At 42.8% G+C, this 21,003-nt stretch overlaps 1 protein-coding gene across 2 annotated transcripts in view; it reads left to right on the top strand.

Annotated features, from left to right (window-relative positions):
• Positions 1-16,311, top strand: part of CNPPD1 (cyclin Pas1/PHO80 domain containing 1) — a 46,844-nt gene extending 30,533 nt beyond the window's left edge. The window contains exons 7-9 of one of the 2 annotated variants that reach the window (XM_089683568.1): positions 2,296-2,413; positions 5,384-6,024; positions 13,088-16,311. In XM_089683568.1, coding sequence (XP_089539694.1) covers positions 2,296-2,413; positions 5,384-6,019 — 754 coding nt within the window. In that variant the 3' untranslated portion in view covers positions 6,020-6,024; positions 13,088-16,311. Of the gene's footprint in view, positions 1-2,295; positions 2,414-5,383 lie in introns of both variants that reach the window. The other variant, XM_089683567.1, reaches the window with a different exon arrangement.
• The last annotated feature ends 4,692 nt before the right edge of the window (positions 16,312-21,003 follow it).

Here is a 21,003-nt window from a genome sequence, read left to right as displayed (position 1 = left end):
ATCGGGTATTTGGTGCAGCATGACATGTTGCCTCTATTTTTATAAAGGTGCACTGTTTCTTTAAGCCTCCTGTTTTTACTTGTTATATAGTCAGGCTGCATAACAAATAAATAAGATGGCATTTTTCTTTTTACTTTGTGTATTTTCACTGTGTGCATGTCCTTAGATCTGTAAAGGCTGCCCAGCGCCAGCACAGTGAAGGACTCAACTGCTGCTCAGGTAGCTCTGACTGTCCAGTGTGCGGCTGACAGAGGGCAGCTTTTACAGCACCTAAACCCACACATTTTAAACTTTTTAAATTTGCAGTTTCTTTACTTATTTTGCAGCCTGACTGTATAACAAGTATAAAAACATAAGACTTCAGTTGGGCTTTAACCACTTGCTTCAGAGCTTGTTAAGTGATTTCATTTTTTTCCAGCTGTTCAGCTCTTCAGCCACCTGATCACTTTTGGGTCCTGTGCTTGATTAGCTGCTTTGGAAGGCAGGGGAGACATTGGGGGGATCTAATACAGATCCCCCTATGTTTCCATAAAGAGTATGCACGCATGGCCACGCTGTTTTCAAATCTGACAGAGTACGGGGAAAAGTCTCCCGTTCTATCAGAGGGAAGGGGGTGTGGCTGCGGCTACAGGAACATGTTACATGTTCCACCCTAAAAACAGGTGTAACATGTTCCAAAGGTGAACTTATCCTTTTGAAGAAACCATGCACCTTCATAAGAATAGAGGCTAAATGTTATGCAACATATAAAATGTGGTTTTAATTGGGCTGTAAGTAAAGGTTTGTATGTTTGGATGTAATTGGGCTGTAAGTACAGATTTGTATGTTTGGATGTAATTGGGCTGTAAGTAAAGATCTGTATGTTTGGATGTAATTGGGCTGTAAGCAGGGTGGATTTGATTTAAATCACTAGTCAGTAAGGCTTGATGTAAATCCTAGTTTTCTACATAAAGACTAATTCTTGCTGGTATAACTTTAATATGCAAGTAGATGAAGATTTTTAGAATAACAACTTTTCATATTAGTTTTTTTATCCCCAGTTTAATAGGTTAATCATTCATATTTGGACAACTTTTCTGTTGTACTTAGGAAGGAGAAAAATAATCATTACCTTAATAATAACAATTTAAATAGATTTATTCAACTGAAACAATAACATTCCAGCATATGTGACTTGCTTAAACATCCATGTTTGTTAACTAATTTGGCTAAACAAAATATATATATTTTAAGAAACTTAGACTGTCAGCCCCTTCCTCCTCACACTTAGTTTCACTTTCTTCTTGTGCAGATCTGTTCCACTCCAAACAATCAGAAAAATATTGTTTCTATTCTATTCACTGAACTTCTTGAAACTTAGCAGTGAAGGGGTTGATTCTGTATTCATAGGTTTGTAGAAGTTAGGATGAAGGTCTTTTTCTTAACTCTGTTCATGTTATAACATTTTTGCTGTGAAGAAGAGGCATGTGATCTCCGCTGAATCAAATTCAGTTTTGAGAACTGCAAAAGTAAACCGAGCATCTGTGATAATATCTTGTAGGCAGAGAAACCGCCCAATAATCTTACAAAAACCTCTGGAAGAGCATGACATTGTGAATGGATTCATGGAATTTATTTACCAAAAAAATTAAACATATGCAGCCTTATTCTACATAATTAAAAAACTAATCTTTATTTCATGATGGAATAACCTTTGGATGGTAATATATTTTCCTCAAAAAGCATTTTATTTAAAAAAAATCCGATTTAAATAAAAAAAATCAGATTTATTTTTTTTATTATTTTTTTTTTAAAAATCATTGATTTTTATCCACCCTGGCTGTAAGTAAAGGTCTTTGTTTGGATGTAATTGGGCTGTAAGTAAAGGTCTGTATGTTTTGGATGTAATTGGGCTGTAAGTAAAGGTCTGTATGGTTTGCATGTAATTGGGCTGTAAGTAAAGGTCTGTATGGTTTGCATGTAATTGGGCTGTAAGTAAAGGTCTGTATGTTTGGATGTAATTGGGCTGTAAGTAAAGGTCTGTATGTTTGCATGTAATTGGGCTGTAAGTAAAGGTCTGTATGGTTTGCATGTAATTGAGCTGTAAGTAAAGGTCTGTATGTTTGGATGTAATTGGGCTGTAAGTAAAGGTCTGTATGTTTGCATGTAATTGGGCTGTAAGTAAAGGTCTGTATGTTTGGATTTATATTTCTGTTACCTTGTGTTTATGAAAGCCATAATGCAATCCAATTCCACAACTGCTGAGCCCTTTATACTGTGGGTGGTGTAATCTGGTTGTTTGTCTTCCTATTGCAGGGTTGCAGAGCAGCAAGGTATGAAGCGTGGCTGGTTCACTTACACAGACCTCTTGGTGCTCCTGGAACAGGACCTGTGGCAGAAAGTCTTCAATGATCTCTGCCAGCAAGTTACCAAGGTGAGGAATGTGTTGGATTATAGAAGTGGAATGGTGTCTTACCAAATGGTAAGAGAACTAAAACTGGGGTTGGAGGTTCAACTTCCAGCAGAGCAATGAACCTAAAAACAGCTGAGCTGCAGCTACCCTGAAATTGTTCAACTATTTGCCAAAATCACACGCCAGGCCTCAGGCTCGCCTGCCTCTCCTGGGAGTCTGAATCCAGCAAAAACTGCCTCAAGGTAGGGAGCAGAGGTAAATTGGGAACGCCTGTGCTGTGGTCTCCGTTTGTGTAAAGTTAACCTGGTAGCAGGCATCCAGGAACAATTCAATGAAGAATTCAAATTCAGAACGCACACATCCCGGCCGGCTGTGACCAAGCAAATGGCAAGTCGTGCTCAGTCAAGAGAGACATTAAGGCCCCATTTACACTTCAGTGATTTGTAGCTCGAAGCGCCAAAACCCTTGGAAAAAAACATTAAGCGCAACAGTTGATTTTTTTTTTTTTTTTTTTTTTTCTATATCGGCTAATAAAAACCCACTAAGGCTCAAAATTGAATGAAAACATTGCAAAAATCATTTTTTATCATTTTAAACTGAAAATGTAATCCTGTAGTTAATATATATTCAGAATCTGAAATGGAGAATAAAAATTCTGATTCATTTAAATGTATCAATTCACTTCTCTCCATACAGGCCACTTCCGCAATATCTTTATTAATTCTATCCTATTGGTAACTCTTTCTATACAACTATTCTTCAAAATATCAGCCTGTTTAAAGAATTCATCCAGTGTAGTGCAGTTCTGCCACTCTCTGATTCATTGCCCCTTTATTATCAGGAAGGCACATTAAAAATATTGAACTAGGAGATTTATACCCTTTTTATTATCTTTACCCCTTAGACAACTCCATAACAGAGACCCCAGTGGTCTTACGTTTTGTGAAAACAATAGGGTTGTATGAAATCGGAGAGGTGCCGACCTCACTAGAGAGACCTGTAAAAATTAGAAGCCCTTCACCCTAACCGTGTAAATATGGGGATAATTTAAATAGTTTTCTCAGTCATTTATAAACTTCTGCTTTTTATTAGAGATACATTTAATGGTTTCTTAGAATTTATATTTTTATTGTAGTGTGTTTAAATGTAATATTCCTTGCAATTTTATTGTGATTGTGTCTAGGTTTATTTATGGTCTCTTTCACACAATCGGTCCGATTTTCTCTGCCTCCTAGTTTTTCAGGCGGACCCAATTGGATCCTCCATTCACCTCTGTGGAGCGGCTCATGTAAATGGACTTGTGTTTACAATCACCTACCTCCAGTCCGATCTGGTTCGCTAACAAAAAAAAAATGGAATGGGATCCATTGTTTCCCTTCGTCTAGGCGGATTGGATCGGAGACACTGTCCAGCTACACCTGACACAGCTGTGTCCGTGTTCACTCTGCAGAAACTGAGCAAACACGGACCTCCCACATGGAAGAAAAATATGTTTGAAATCTATTTTAAAAATATTCTTCCCAAATATATTGACATATATTTGAAATGCTACAATTTTGGCCATATTCAATATATTTCAATAAATAAATATATCTGTATCTATATATATCTATATCTATATATATCTCAACCGCATGTTGAAATGTGTTTTTATTACAGAATATATGAAAAATAATTTTAAAAGTACATTTCAAATATACTTTGCCTTTAAAAATACAAATCTACATTTTTGGAATGCATTAATAAATATATGCAAAAATATATGTTGAAATTACTTTTTTATATACTAAAAAAAAAAATCTGAAGAATAGATTTTAAAAATATATATTCTTCAGATTTTTTTTAACATATAAAAAGTCATTTTAACATATTTTTACATATGTTAAAAAAAATCTGAAGAATACATATTTTTAAAATCTATTCTTCAGATTTTTTTTTTTTAGTATATAAAGTAATTTCAACATATATTTTTGCATATATTTATAAATGCATTCCAAAAATGTAGATTTGTATTTTTAAAGACATACAGTATATTTGAAATGTACTTTTAAAAATATTTTTCATATATTTTGTAATAACGTGTGTGTGTTGTATTGTATTGAAATATATTGAATATGGACAACATTATAGTATTTCAAATGTATGTCAATATATTTGGGAAGAATATTTTTAAAATATCTTTTTCTTCCATATGGGCTGCCAGCTCTGCACAGCAGGGGTTGAGAAGACAGATCCCCTGCTGAGCAAAGTGGATTCCTCTCCATGTGAAATTTGCACACGTGTGTTTTGGTAGAGGATTTGGTAATTGGCCACTAAACGCCGCTATTATGTGTTAATGCTGGCAACGAATTGGTTGAAGAGGAGCTCCAGTCTCCCGCCAAAAAAATTAAGTCCGCAGCTATAATCCTGTAGCTGCTGATTTTTAATATAAGGACACTTACCTGTCCAGGGATCTAGCGATGTCCTCACCAGAGCCAATTCTTTAATCTGCTTCAGGTCCAGGAGCTGGCATTTTAACTAAGGCGAGGCAATCCAACCGGAAGAGCAGCTTGCTATGGGGGTACCCGAGCAGGCTCACTCCTGAGCCGCTGCTCTGTGTGTCCATTCACACATGGGTTGTCCCTGCTCCCACTGTCTCCTCATTGGCTCACTGGCTATGATTGACAGTAGGGGGGGCCAGTGACTACTGCTGCTGTCTCAGCCAATGAGGAGACAAACACTCAGGAACAGCCGAGGCTCTCGTGCACATTGCTGGGTTGAGATGGGGCTCAGGAAATTTCTATGGGGGCGCTGCTACACGCAGGAGGTTTTTTACCTTGAGCCTTTACAACCGCTTTAATTTAAATTATTTGCCATACATAATATTTGACCTCCGTAAACGTCTCTTGTCTGGAAACATGCAAAGAAAATGCAAAGAAAAAGGAAATTTTAGATGGTTTATGGAATTGGACTATTGAGTATAAGCTCCTTTTTTTTTCTTTCCCTTTCCAGTTGGCTTGTATCCTTGGCCTGGTCTACTTAACCGGAGTTGCCACTTTATTTGCTTCAGTTGCCGTCTTGCACAAGGCTACCTGGGAGATAAATGGGACAAGGCTGCTTCCTTCAATCACAGAACCAAGCCCAGTTGTGTCGGTGCCTCTGTTTTTTCCAGCTCCAGTTGAAGAAATCCCTGCTCCTCCTACAACCGTTCTTCCATGTTCCCTAGAGGAGGAGAGCACAGAGAGAAAGTCAAGTGTTACAGCTACTGCGCTGTATCTCTGGGGCTCTGTGCTGACTGCACTTACCTACAGGGACTCGGGCGGGACTGAAGGTGAGGAATTACAACCCCCTGGCCGGTACTGCCCTTACTGCTCCAAACCAAAACCACCCAGCGCTGAAAAAAACGCCACACGCTGCACCTCCAACCAGCAACTCGTTCGTGCCTTTCCCGGACTGGATCTCTACAGCTTTCCCGACCCGCTAGTCTGTTCCAACTGCCCAAATTCTTGCACTATAAAATATCCTGAACAACGCCACTCGCCAGGACACGGATCTGAGACTCACCTGTCCAATTCCTTGAAAATTAAAACCTCAATCTGTGCAGACACAAGCCTGGGCAGGCTGAAAACCTTCCTAGTTCCAGGATAGCCAACGTGAGTTTGGCCCCTCTTGATGAAACTTGCAGTAGTCAGGATGGACGGTCATTGTGCGATGCCGCAAAGCAAACTATAATAGATTGTATTTTACACTAGTTATTTCACCAATTTCTGTATTCACACACTTTTCTCTATTCTTATATGACGTAGCTGAAATAGGAAGTATATTTCAGGATGAAGCCGATGGCTTTTAGTAGTAAGAAGTCTGCATTTTTGCAAAATAGCAGGGCAAACCGGAGATCAGCGCACTTTATGTTGCATGTTAGATTGTTTTCATTTTATAGGATTTATTTGAGAAGATATGAACATATATATGGGTGATATTAACCAGAACTAAAATCCCACTTGGAGAGGGAAAAAAAAGCTTTTATAGTTTGTTAGTGATGATTCTTATGTTTAAAGCCCAATTGATTTCTGTCTATATGTGTTCAGTACATGCCAGGTGCATCAAAACTAAAGGTGTGAAGAATGAATAGAAGCCTGTCCCCTACCAGCATGCTGCAGAGAAGGACCCTTGTTCTCTGTGTGGAAGCAGTGGTCTCTCTGCAGAGGCCTGACGACCCCTGCTGAGTTAGAGCTAGATATTTCTTCGTGATCTCTGCAGACTGGAGAGTTGTCTCTCTGCCTCTGTCTCTCTGCCTCTGTCTCTCTGCCTCTGTCTCTCTGCCTCTGTCTCTCTGCCTCTGTCTCTCTGCCTCTGTCTCTCTCTGCCTCTGCCTCTCTCTGCCTCTGCCTCTCTCTGCCTCTGCCTCTCTCTGCCTCTGCCTCTCTCTGCCTCTGCCTCTCTCTGCCTCTGCCTCTCTCTGCCTCTGCCTCTCTCTGCCTCTGCCTCTCTCTGCCTCTGCCTCTCTCTGCCTCTGCCTCTCTCTGCCTCTGCCTCTCTCTGCCTCTGCCTCTCTCTGCCTCTGCCTCTCTCTGCCTCTGCCTCTCTCTGCCTCTGCCTCTCTCTGCCTCTCTCTCTCTGCCTCTCTCTGCCTCTCTCTCTCTCTGCCTCTCTCTGCCTCTCTCTCTCTCTGCCTCTCTCTGCCTCTCTCTCTCTCTGCCTCTCTCTGCCTCTCTCTCTCTCTGCCTCTCTCTCTCTCTCTCTCTCTGCCTCTCTCTCTCTCTCTCTCTCTGCCTCTCTCTCTCTCTCTCTCTGCCTCTCTCTCTCTCTCTCTGCCTCTCTCTCTCTCTCTGCCTCTCTCTCTCTCTCTCTGCCTCTCTCTCTCTCTCTGCCTGCCTCTGCCTGCCTCTGCCTGCCTCTCTCTCTGCCTCTCTCTCTGCCTCTGCCTCTCTCTCTCTGCCTCTCTCTCTCTGCCTCTCTCTCTGCCTCTCTCTCTCTGCCCCCCCCCCTCTCTCTCTCTCTGCCCCCCCCCTCTCTCTCTGCCCCCCCCTCTCTCTCCCTCTCCCTGCCTCTCTCTCTCTGCCTCTCTCTCTCTCTGCCTCTCTCTCTCTCTCTCTCTGCCTCTCTCTCTCTCTCTCTCTGCCCCTCTCTCTCTCTCTGCCTCTCTGCCTCTCTCTCTCTGCCCCCCTCTCTCTCTGCCCCTCTCTCTCTCTGCCCCCCTCTCTCTCTGCCCCCCTCTCTCTCTGCCCCCCTCTCTCTCTGCCCCTCTCTCTCTCTGCCTCTCTCTCTCTCTCTCTGCCTCTCTCTGTCTCTCTCTGCTTCTCTCTGTCTGTGTCTGGCTCTCTCTGTCTCTCTCTGCTTCTCTCTGTCTGTGTCTGGCTCTCTCTGTCTCTCTCTCACAGAAAACAGGGGTCCTGCACTCTGGCAGGGAACAGGCTTCTCTACTCAGCCTTTGCCTGCTTTATAAAGCAAACAAACTTGCAAGCTTTTGCACACTTTGTTGTAATGCACCTGAAATGTATTTAGTTAATTTGAACTGAAAGTTTGGTTCAGTTTTAGTAAAAAATTTTTTAAGGGACCTTTAGACCTTTTTTTACAGCTTGGGGTTATGTTAAAGAACAATTCAACATTTACAAAAATATGTAAAAATGCTTATTGAAATGCAAGACCAGTAAGATGAGGTTCCCGTCCGAAGGGGAGATGTAAATCTGTGGATCACGGACTTTCTGCCCATTCCCGTGTGTTGTCTTTCTTATAAGTTTTATAATATTATCCCCACTGGCAGCCGCTGGTAAATGTCAGTGGAGGTGGTCCACCTGCCTGGGCTGCTGCATGTCTTTAAAAAAAATTCTACATGCCCTAGTTTGACTACGCTATTGTACATTTGGACCCCAGTGCAGTGGAGATAAAATTCAACAATACATTTATTGCAGATATCTGTTCAGTTACTCCTTCAGAAACATAGCGATAAATCTAGGATAGAATTGGCTTGAGGCCCAGGAATTTGCATTGGCATAATAGAAAACACCCATGCCTGTGCCACTTCATACCAAAAAACAAATGCTTATGGCTGCAATGCAGTACCCTTAAATTTAGCCGTTTACTGCAACTTTTTTGCGATTTTTATATTCTCTGGCACTCAAGTCGCATCAAAGTCGTACAGGAACCTTTTTAAAATTGCTGCGACTTTGTGCCAAAGATCCAAACAAATGCCATTGAATACAATGGGATGTGACTTGCCATGCGACTTTGTCCAAACTCACATAGCAAGTTGCATGGAGCCTTACATTGGCAGGTGCCAGTGCTTTTAAAGGCTAAGTTCACCTTTAAAAAAAAATAAATAAAATGCTTTTTTTTTTTGTACATAAAAAAAAGTGCATTTATTGTTTTTCTTAGGAGCCTGTAAAGCAATGCACCAACGAACAGCAGATCACGGTTGCAATGTCAGGCTCCTGCAGACTGTCAGCAGAGCTGCCTAACTATATCGCCGATATTGGTGGGTGGTTACTGAAGTCGAGGAAGGTCAATGAACTACGAGAGCAATGTTAAAATACAACATTTCTACTGGATGATCGTACGGGAGGGGCTGTAGCTCCATGTAAGTTGTCTACGCTTGAGGGCCTAGGGACGTACCGTGAAGAAACAGGAGTGAACTGGTAAACAGATTGCCAACAGAGGGAAAGGAAAAAAGGGGGGGGGTTAAAGCGGAGTTCCACTCACCCTGTCAAAAAAATAAAAGCCAGACGCTACAAAAACTGTAGCTGCTGACTTTTAAAAAAAAAAAAACAGCCACTTACCTGTCCCTCGGTGTGTCCCCCGCAGCCCGTTTCACCGGCCGTCCTGTATTCCAGGCTGGCATCTTCAGTGTGGGCACCTGGCTGTGATAGCTTGCGGCTTCACAGCCGGGTACCCACTGCGCATGCGCGAGTAGCACTGCGCTTCATGAATGGTCCTGTCGTCTTTTGGGGCCTGTCACGTGTCCCAAAAGTCTACAGGGAAGGAGGGAGGACACCTTCCGCTTCCAGTCACCTAGGCGATCGGACCGGAAGTGGGAGCGGGTACCTGTCAAATTCGGGTACCCGCTCCCCCCCAAAGGTGCCAATTCTTAATGGGGAGCGAGGGAGCAATCCTTAAAGCGGAACTTCCCCTTTTGGATGAGCTCCGGTTTAACCAAATCCAGGTGTAGATAAGAAGGGAGATAGAGGGAAGGGAAGGTAAATGGGGAGAAGGGCAAAGTGGGTACCTGCTGGATTGGGTAGAAATAACATCAACCATAGACTGGTCGGATAAAGGTGGGGAGATAAAATTGCAAATCTTGAACTTTCGCTTCAAGTTCCACTTTAAATACCAGAAAGTCCAGAATTCCATAAATGATGCTGATATGAAATCTTGTAAATGACGTTTTATTACATAAACTCAAGCTGTGTGTCAGGTTTAATGGTCCACTATCATTACACTCTGCATTCATGGATGTGTAGGGACCCAGCTGCCTCAAGTCTCATACTAGGATGGAATGACTATTATATTTTTATATATATGTTCGAGTGATAACAAATTACTTCCATAGTATCCATTAAATCAGAACCAGGAGGTCACATAACACAAGTTATATTCATCCTATATACATTTCATGTTATAATTTTACTATTTTTTTCATTGTAAAAAAAGGGTGATAGGTACAAATGATCTGCTGGAATAAAGATATATTAAAATTGAGGATATCAGATAGTAATCAGCAATGCAGGGCAACCAATGAAAACAACCCACCTACATTAAAGTAAAATCTGGTTGCTGTGAGCTATTACATTTATTTTATGCCATTTGGTGAAAAACCTTGCAAGCTTCTGTATTGCAAATCAGACTTTTTTCCTGTTTGTAGAGGGTCAACATGCTTGAATCCCCTTTACCCACTTCAGCAGTTTAATTGCAGAGATCCTATTGCTGTAGCTCACATGCGGTCTTTGCTGCCCCTGCTTTTTTGTTTTACCATGTTATGCTTCCACCATTGTGCTGGTCTTTTCTCTGCCTTTATCTTTCCTTCACTCATTGCTGTGCAGAATCACCATGGCAGGAGCACAGAACATAGGTTGTAGTTCTTGGCTTCTTAAGGGCAGAGGGTAATACCACTAAAGAAATAGGGCAGCATGACCGCGTCTGATATATCCCATTCCTCCAGGCATGTAAACTTACCCAGCCATGCTCCCCACCACCCAGTGGTTGCAGTATCCTCCTCTTGCTAAGTGTCAATGTTGATGGTGTCGGAGCGTAGACGGGAATGGTGTCATGGCACCCCATTCCACCACCCATGTGATAGTGTTCAGCCTGGTGATTGGCTGCTAAAGCAAGAGGGCGGTCTGCTATGAGAAATCATGTGCTCACCCATACCTGGAAGTCCCACTTTGTTATGCAGTCTTCTCTTCTTTAAATCCGCTTAAAGTGCTGAATTTATAAAACTTGCCTGAGAGTTCAGAAAAAAGGGGGCGTAGACGGGAATGGTGTCATGGCACCCCATTCCACCACCCATGTGATAGTGTTCAGCCTGGTGATTGGCTGCTAAAGCAAGAGGGCGGTCTGCTATGAGAAATCATGTGCTCACCCATACCTGGAAGTCCCACTTTGTTATGCAGTCTTCTCTTCTTTAAATCCGCTTAAAGTGCTGAATTTATAAAACTTGCCTGAGAGTTCAGAAAAAAGGGGGCGGAGAGCTGAAGTAGCACTCTGCAGAGCTCAGTGAGGAGAGCTCTGAGAGCTGATTGGAGGGAAGAGACACATCCCTCCACACAGGAACAGAGCTGAGGCTGTCAATCTGATGGAAGTCCCTCCCATGTCACCATTTTTCTATAGGTGTCAGGAAAACTTGTCAGAAGTGATTCATGCTGATAGCATAGGAATGAGGCAGCAGACAGAAATGACACTTAGTGCTCTTAGTTGGTGGATTGGGACGAGTACACACTATAGAGGGATATGTTTTCATATTTCATGTTGTTTTGGGTTTTTTTTTTTTGTATTATTCACACGCCGCCTTTTAATGCAGTGTATATGCTACTGCTGGCCTGCTGCTTTGCAAACTTCGCTTGCTTTGAGCTTTTCACCTTTCATTGTACACTAAAGCTGGGCATAATGGATTGAAATTGGACCAGTTCAGCAGAGACTGGATAAATTTTGATCTTTGTGTGGTCGTACCTGTTTAATAGACGCATCCTTCGATCAACTTAAAGCGGAGCTCCAGAGCTATTTTTTTTTTTATAAAAGCACCACCATGATTGTTATTACTTGGACTGAAATAATTGCCTATTGTTATAACTGTATTCATACCTGTTATTCTTACATCTGTAATCGATCACACAATCTTGTCAGCAGGCAGGGGCCATGGTAGATGTGGGCATCTGAAGCCCGCTCCTGTTCACTTCCAGGATTCGGTGCAGCTGGCTACCCAGCATGCACCTCCCGATCACACGCCTGGGCAGTAATGACACTGCGCGGCGCAGTTTGTTGATTGAAGGTTGCCATAGCAATGGTGGCATCGGCAGAAGTTCCCACCCTGTTGTTATGGCAACCTGTCAATCAGAAGACCCGGAAGTCGGATGCGGTCTGAGAAATAACGCAACTTTTTTTATTTTTAGTCGGTTCGCTTGGACTCTTGGGATAGAGAACGCCGATATCCCAGGAGTCTATGCGAAGCACCTTATTTATTTATTTCAGGTACTTATATAGCGCTTTCAATGTACGCAGCACTTTACATATATATTGTACATTCACATCAGTCCCTAACCCTCAAGGGGCGTACAATCTAAGGTCCCTAACTCACATTCATACATACACATACTAGGGACAATTTAGACAGGATCCAATTAACCTACCAGCATGTCTATGGAGTGTGGGAGGAAACCGGAGCACCCGGAGGAAACCCACGCAAGCACAGGGAGAACATGCAAACACCATGCAGGAGTCGCCATGGTCGGGAATCGAACCCATGACCCATTTACTGCAAAGCAGATGTGCTAACCACTAAGCCACTGTGACGATATCGATAAAAATAAGGTATTCAGACATAATAAAAACTATATATTAGGCGCCTCCTGGCCCTTTAAGGGTTTCAGGGGGCGGGTTTTAGGGATCATGTGACCGCCGTGACGTGTCATCTCGGCGGTCACTTGATCGGGAAAGGTCCCGATTGAAAGATCAGACCGGGACCTTTCCGTGAGCACCGGACATGTGTGCTGGGAGCACGCTCTCAGCACGTGTTTTTTGTTAATTGCATGCAAATGTGCGTCCGCTCAGTGTCTAGGTTCAGACGCCGGGAGGCCACACATTTGTATGCTGCCGGCGTGAAGAGGTTAATATCCATTAAGGAATACACTACGGGTGGGCATGTAGATGAAAACAACTTTTAAAAATGGATGGAACTCCGCTTTAAGTTGAAATCACACGCTGGAAAACTTTTGTTGATCAGTGGCTGCTGGGTTGTCAGAATACAATATCCCATCGGGAAGGGATTCCTCCATCTACTTTTCTTGAGTGAACTAACCATGTATGCCCAGCTTTAGATCAAGGAGCCATTGCAACAACTGGTGCTCCATACAAGGGGATTAGACTGCCTTCAGCATGAGGAACAGCATGTGTTAACGTTGACATTGGAAACCGCTTTTGCCGCGGTTCACACTGCTGCGAATTTGCATGCAACTTGCGATACATAAAGTCACATGACGATTGAAAACCCATTTATTTCAATTGCAGCTTCTCCAGTCAGTGCTACTCCAATTTGCAGCAACTTTTAAAAAGTTTCCTCCACTATGATGCAACTTTCATGCAAGTCGCTCTGGAAAATGCACGACGATACGGTCACAACAGAATGATCCAAGCCTTAGGAATAAATTGATGTCACTTTATGATACAATTCTAGTACTGAAGATACAGTGAGTTGTGGAAAGTGAAACAAAAAAAAGAAAGCGCACCAACCTTGCGCATTAACTCAGTAAACCATCATTTTATTAAATTCAGAATGATACTCACAAACGACGACGTAAATCAAGCCTGTAAGTCCTCAAAGGAACTTTACAAATGTGAAGCCTGTGTGAGTCACATCGTAGGGGTAGACACTCAGAGTACGGCTGACGCGTTTCTAAGGGCATCCCTTCATCAGAGCTCTGATGAAGAAGGGATGCCCTTCGAAAAGCGTCAGTTTAGTTCGTGAGTATCATTCTGAATTTAATAAAATTATGTTTTACTGAGGTAATGCGCAAGGTTGGTGCGCTCTTTTTTTGTTTCACTTTGCAGTACTGGTCAGGCTTCCCCAGCCTTGTTTAGAGCTGCACAACCCCATATGCATTGGTGGTCGAATTTTTCAAGTTCTAGTTCCATCCATCCACCTGTATTCTGGGTCATAGAGCGCAGGAGAGGTCGTTTCTGATACAGTGAGTTGTGTGGTCAGCAATGCAGAGTCATCTGACTTTGATGGTAATTTGCTTTTTAGAAGGAACTAAATTTACTTTAGTTTTCTGCTCACAGGTCACTGCTTCGTAACTACAGAATCTGCCTATATTTAACAAATCTTTACTTGAGGTGATTGCAGCCGTATTAGTGCATTTGCGACAGAAACAAATCTTTACCATAGAGTTGAACTCCAAGAAATAAAAGTTTTTTTTAGATAGTGTACCAGCTATGTAAGATGATCTAATACATATTCTTAGCACTATCTATACTAGTACAGTATCGAAAATATTTTTGCCAGAAAGTTTTTTTTCTTTTTTTTAGTTTTAACACATTGAGCGCATGAAGATTAAACATTTCCCAGTAAGATTCTTACCCCAGCACTTGCAGTTTCCGACTTTCAACACTGCTGGCTCTTGCTTTCAGTGCTTCTACCCTGAACTTCTGGTTTTCACAGGAAAGAGTTAACAGTGGACATTGCAGTCTCTTGCCAGTCTGTTAGGCTGGCCATACATTATACAATTTTCTTGAGAATTTTGCTTTAGATTTACCATAAACCATATAATACGAGGTCAAACCTAAACAACACTTTCAGTTGTATCCAATTAGGCCGGCCCTTGCACTACATAGTTGGAAGGTAAATCTAAAGGAAATTGGACAGAAAATTGTATAGTGTATGGCCAGCCTTAGGTTGGAGATGGGAGGAGGGGGTATCAGGGGAGCGCCTTGTCATTCTCTAGACTATGAGGCTGTACGTTTCAATTGATGCACACAGTGTAGGGAGCAGGGGTGTACTGACAACAGATGGGGCCCCTGGGCAGTAGGGGATCATGGGGCCCCTGTGTCCTTGCCCAAACTCAAAAAAGCCTATAAAAAGGTGCCAGGGGCATCTCATGGGCCCCCTACTGACCCCGGGCCCTCGGGCAGTACCCGACTTTCCAAATAGTCAGTCCGCCCCTGGTAGGAAGACACAGCTCTAGTCCCTGCATGCAAGAGTGGCTCCATAGGATGCTGCAAGAAAAAGGAGCCACCCTGAAACATTAAACGCGGGACAGTGGTCATGGTACCAGCTTACACTGAAACCTAGGCAAGGATTTTTTTTGTCTTTTCCTTTTTTTTTTGTCTTTCTTTTCCCCCTTTTTTTTTTAACCAACTATAAGCAGTGTATATAAGCAGGACAAAGGGCGGCAAGGGCAGCATGGGCAGCATGCAGTATGAGGCCCTATTGTTTGATTAAAGTAGACAAAACCTTTAAAGTGAAACTCCAGCTGGAGGGGAAATCTGCCCATAGGGGGCACCACAATGAAAAAATTCAACTGAATATCAAACCCTTCCTCCTTTTATTGTAATCTATGACCTGGTTTATGAGAATTCACTCACTTCCTGTTCTGGTGGCAAACAAAAAGTGAGGGGAATTTTTCCCAGTGGGGCCACAGGAGACCATGAACATTTCAAGTCAAGTAAAAAAATCCCTAATCACTCCAGCCACAACTTAAAAAAAATATTTTGTCTGGAGTTCTGCTTTAAATGTCCATCACAGAACCGCGAGCCCAATGTGTAATGATGATGCAATACGAGAGTGACCTGGATGTATCTTTGCTGGTAAGTTGAGATCTATATGCTATATTAGTATTAAACAAAAAGGATGTGGAAAGTGATAAAATATTGAAATACAGTAAGTGGAAAGGTTGTATCCAGGGGCGGATTGACAACTCATGGGGCCCCCGGGCAATAGGGGATCATGGGGCCCCTGTGTCCTTGCCCAAACTTAAAAAAGCCTATGAAAAAGGTACCAGGTGCATCTCATGGGGCCCCCTACTGACCCTGGGCCCTCGGGCAGTGCCCGAGTTTCCAAATGGTCAGTCCGCCCCTGGTTGTATCTGTCTAGATAGATGTTCTATACAATTTACTAGGTTTTAATATCCTCCCTGGTGTCTGCTCTGTTGTGGACAATACCTCAGCCAAGTAAATGCCCGACCTCCGTGTCATTCAGTAGTCTCTCTGTAGATGTCCTTCACATCCCTTGCTGAGTAGGATGAGCAGAGAACATGGAATCTGGATGAGCAGGGAGCATGGAATCTGTGGTTTGCAGAGCTATAGATCTGACTGGCATTGTCAGACCTCTGCAGAGAGACCAGTGCTTCCACACACAGCAGAACAAACCTCTACAGCATGCTGACAAAGGACAGGCTTTTCTACTCAGGTTGCGGCTGCTTTAAAGGAGACCTTGAGGCTTTTTTAGGCTCCTGGGATGTATTTAGCTGGTTTAAACTGCATACTTAAATGGGCTTCATGGTGGGCCTCCTTCACTTGGTTCTCAGCTTGGAATTTGCCTTCCTTTCAAACGAACGTTTGATCTCTTCAGCATCGCTGAACTGTGATTGTACAGAGAAAACAGTTGCAGGTTAAATGACTCTTGCGATGAATCCTGCAACACTCATTTTGATCGCTTTGTAATAACCAGTTTTCACAGATTTATTTTGTAGAAAGCCCTTATATTCATTATTACAATAAAAGTACTTGTAATACTTTGTTCTGGTGGATTTGTAGTCTCTAATGCAGGGGTCTCCAAACAAAGGGCCAGTTTACTGTCCTTCAAACTCTAGGAGGGCTGGAGTGTGGCCAGCGGGAGTAGAAAATGTCTTGGTGTCAGTGGAAGTAAACAGTCTCCTCTTTTCGGTATGAGGGGGAGGAATAGTGCCCCATCCTTGGTGTCAGGGGGAGGAATAATGCCCCATCATTGGTGTCAGGGGGAGGAATAGTGCCCCATCGTTGGTGTCGGGGAGGAATAATGCCCCATCGTTGGTGTCAGGGGGAGGAATAATGCCCCATCCTTGGTGTCGGGGAGGAATAATGCCCCATCCTTGGTGTCGGGGAGGAATAATGCCTTATCCTTGGTGTCAGTGGAAGTAAACAGTCTCCTCTTTTCCGTATTAGGGGGAGAAATAGTGCCCCATTGTTGGTGTCAGGGGGAGGAATAGTGCCCCATCCTTGGTGTCAGTGAGAAATAATGCCCCATCCTTGCTGTCAGTGGAAGTAAACAGTCTCCTCTTTTCAGTATTAGGGGGAGGAATAGTGCTCCATTGTTGGTGTCGGGGAGGAATAGTGCTCCATTGTTGGTGTCAGGGGGAGGAATAGTGCCCCATCCTTGGTGTCAGTGAGAGAAATAATGCCCCATATTTGGTGTCAGAGGAAGTAAACAGTCTCCTCTTTTCAATATTAGGAGGAGGAATAGTGCTCCATTGTTGGTGTCAGGGGGAGCAATAGTCCCCCATTGTTGGTGTCAGGGGGAGGAATAATGTCCCATTGTTGGTGTCGGGGAGGAATAATGTCCCATTGTTGGTGTCAGGGGGAGGAATAATGCCCCATCCTTGGTGTCAGGGGGAGGAATAATGCCCCATCCTTGGTGTCAGTGAAATATTGCCCCATCCTTGGTGTCAGTGAGATAAATAATGCCACATTCTTGGTGTCAGTGGAAGCAAACAGTCTCCTCTTTTCGGTATTAGGGGGAGGAATAGTGCCCCATTGTTGGTGTCAGTGAAAGAAATAATGCCCCATTGTAGGTGTCAAGGCCGGATAAAAGCAAGCAAAGGGTCTTATCCAGCCCCTGGGCTGCAGTTTAGAGACCACTTCTCTAATGTAAAGGAAATGTTTTATTAAAACACCAGGAAAAATAAAATAAATAAATAAGACCTGTAAGGCTCCATGTACACATGTGGAATGTTTTTCTAATGGCAGCAGATAAAACACGTGTCAACACGTTACTGTGTTTATCATTTGGACGTTTATTCATTTCACTGACCAGAGTACTTGCCCTTGAAACAAATAAATGTAGTTAGCGCTTAGGCACATTTACATGTATTTTTGCTGCGTTTGGTGTTTTTTGGTCAAAACTTTCCTCTCCTGAATGTGATTCTTCTGCGTTTTGGAGAAGGATGTTTAACTTTCTCTAAACCAGGGATGTCCAAACTATGGCCCTCCAGTTGTTGAAGTACTACAAGTCCCATCATGCCTCTGGGTGTCTTGCCTGTGAATGTCAAAGTCTTGCAAGGCCTCATGGGACTTGCAGTTCCCCAGTACCTGGAGGGCCACAGTTTGGACACCCCTGCCCTAAACTCTGCTGCTGTTGAACTCTGATAAAAGTCTAGGTTTGCATGGACACATAGGGGTTTATTGACTAAAGCTGGTTCACTCAGAATCTCGGTCACCGTTTCATGGTAGCCAATCCGCTACTAACCTCAACTTGTTCGATTGAGCTTTAGCAATAAAACCTGGAAGGTGATTGGTTTCTATCTACAAGTGAACAAGATTCTGAGTGAACCAGCTTTAGTAAACAAACATAAACAACACTTTCAATTGTATCCAATTAGGCGGGCCCTTGCACTACATAGTTGAAGGTAAATCTAAAGGAAATTGGGCAGAAATTGAACAGAAAATTGTATAGTCAGCCTTAAGCAGGCCATAGACGGGTCGAAAAAAGTCTGTTTTGAAAAAAAAAGTAAAATCGGTCGTTCGATCAGCTGACGTTACCACCAACGGTAAAAAAATCGGCCGATTTTTGTCCTGTCTATGGCTGGCATGTAACCCCATAATTACTTCTGTCCCTTGTAGAGACGGGAGCAATACATAAGAAAAAGGATAAGAATTCCAGTCCACTATTATACAGTCAGGTCCATAAATATTGGGACATGAACACAATTCTAACATTTTTGGCTCTATACACCACCACAATGGATTTGAAATGAAACGAACAAGATGTGCTTTAACCGCAGACTGTCAGCTTTAATGTGAGGGTATTTATATCCAAATCAGGTGAACGGTGTAGGAATTACAACAGTTTGCATATGTGCCTCCCACTTGTTAAGGGACCAAAAGTAATGGGACAGAATAATAATCATAAATCAAACTTTCACTTTGTAATACTTGGTTGCAAATCCTTTGCAGTCAATTACAGCCTGAAGTGTGGAACGCATAGACATCACCAGACGCTGGGTTTCATCCCTGGTGATGCTCTGCCAGGCCTCTACTGCAACTGTCTTCAGTTCCTGCTTGTTCTTGGGGCATTTTCCCTTCAGTTTTGTCTTCAGCAAGTGAAATGCATGCTCAATCGGATTCAGGTCAGGTGATTGACTTGGCCATTGCAGAACATTCCACTTCTTTCTCTTAAAAAACTCTTTGGTTGCTTTTGCAGTCTGCTTTGGGTCATTGTCCATCTGCACTGTGAAGCGTCCAATGAGTTGTGAAGCATTTGGCTGAATATGAGCAGATAATATTCCCGAAACACTTCAGAATTCATCCGGCTGCTTTTGTCAGCAGTCACATCATCAATAAATACAAGAGAACCAGTTCCATTGGCAGCCATACATGCCCACGCCATGACACTACCACCACCATGCTTCACTGATGAGGTGGTATGCTTAGGATCATGAGCAGTTCCTTTCCTTCTCCATACTCTCCTCTTCCCATCACTCTGGTACAAGTTGATCTCGGTCTCATCTGTCCATAGGATGTTGTTCCAGAACTGTGAAGGCTTTTCTACGTGTCGTTTGGCAAACTCTAATCTGGCCTTCCTGTTTTTGAGGCTCACCAATGGTTTCCATCTTGTGGTGAACCCTCTGTATTCACTCTGGTGAAGTCTTCTCTTGATTGGTGACTTTGGCACACATACACCTACCTCCTGGAGAGTGTTCCTGATCTGGCCAACTGTTGTGAAGGGTGTTTTCTTCACCAGGGAAAGAATTCTTCGGCCATCCACCACAGTTGTTTTCCGTGGTCTTCTGGGTCTTTTGGTGTTGCTGAGCTCACCGGTGTGTTCCTTCTTTTTAAGAATGTTCCAAACAGTTGTTTTGGCCACGCCTAATGTTTTTGCTATCTCTCTGATGGGTTTGTTTTGTTTTTTCAGCCTAATGATGGCTTGCTTCACTGGTAGTGACAGCTCTTTGGATCTCATCTTGAGAGTTGACAGCAACAGATTCCAAATGCAAATAGCACACTTGGAATGAACTCTGGACCTTTTATCTGCTCATTGGAATTGGGATAATGAGGGAATAACACACACCTGGCCATGGAACAGCTTAGAAGCCAATTGTCCCATTACTTTTGGTCCCTTAAAAAGTGGGAGGCACATATGAAAACTGTTGTAATTCCTACACCGTTCACCTGATTTGGATGTAAATACCCTCACATTAAAGCTGACAGTCTGCGGTTAAAGCACATCTTGTTCGTTTTATTTCAAATCCATTGTGGTGGTGTATAGAGCCAAAAATGTTAGAATTGTGTTGATGTCCCAATATTTATGGACCTGACTGTATATTATATGAAAGGTCTTGCGGTTGCAACAATGTATCTGTTTGTATCCATTTCGGATACAGATGGTTTTATTCGGATACAAATGGATACATTGTTGCAACCGCAAGACTTTTCATATAAAATATAATAGTGGACTGGAATTCTTCTTTCTTCTCCCTTTCACACGGTTGCCTATCTCCGGGCCTGATCCAGTCCTCCAAAAGAAAAAAAAAAAACAGAAGGGGATCCGTCTTCTATTTGGGCAGGGTGGATCGGAGGGTAGTGTGGTGTGGACGGCACTGTCCATGTCCGCTCTGCAGAAACTGAGGGGACATGGATGTGTCATTCGTCCGATCAGCAGGGGACCTGTGAAGTGATCTGCTGATCAAAATGAAATCTGCCTCGTGTGAAAGGGGCCAATATTTATCTTTACTAGGAAAGAAATTAATTGTTGGATGGATTCATTTTGCCTGGAGATGGGCATAAACAGCTGCAAATTATACTCATAGAATTGATACAGCGCAAATAATAAAAAATTGAAAAATTATATATTAAAGTTTAACAAAAGTCCCAAATTAAAAAGCTGCAAAACTTCCTCTATGTATTCATTTTTTTTGGAACTAGTTGTCCTCAGTCATCGTGTAGAAGGATGGCCATCCTTCAACCCCCTCTTCTGAGTCAATTATGTCATGGACCTGCCCCTGGGCGTTGTTGGAGGTTCTTGGGAGTTCTTCATTGGATTAAACCAGTGTTTCTCAACTCCAGTCCTCATGGACCCCCAACAGGTCATGTTTTCAGGATTTCCCTCAGATGAAACAGCTGTGGTAATTACTAAGGCAGTGAAACTGATCAAATCACCTGTGCAAAATAATGGAAATCCTGAAAACATGACCTGTTGGGGGTCCATGAGGACTGGAGTTGAGAAACACTGGATT

This window comes from Staurois parvus, unplaced genomic scaffold (genome assembly GCF_062004578.1).
Source record: "Staurois parvus isolate SC_StPar_1 unplaced genomic scaffold, SC_StPar_1.0 ptg000315l, whole genome shotgun sequence".
Taxonomy (NCBI): domain Eukaryota; kingdom Metazoa; phylum Chordata; class Amphibia; order Anura; family Ranidae; genus Staurois; species Staurois parvus.
This window is presented reverse-complemented; position numbering and strand designations above follow the sequence as displayed.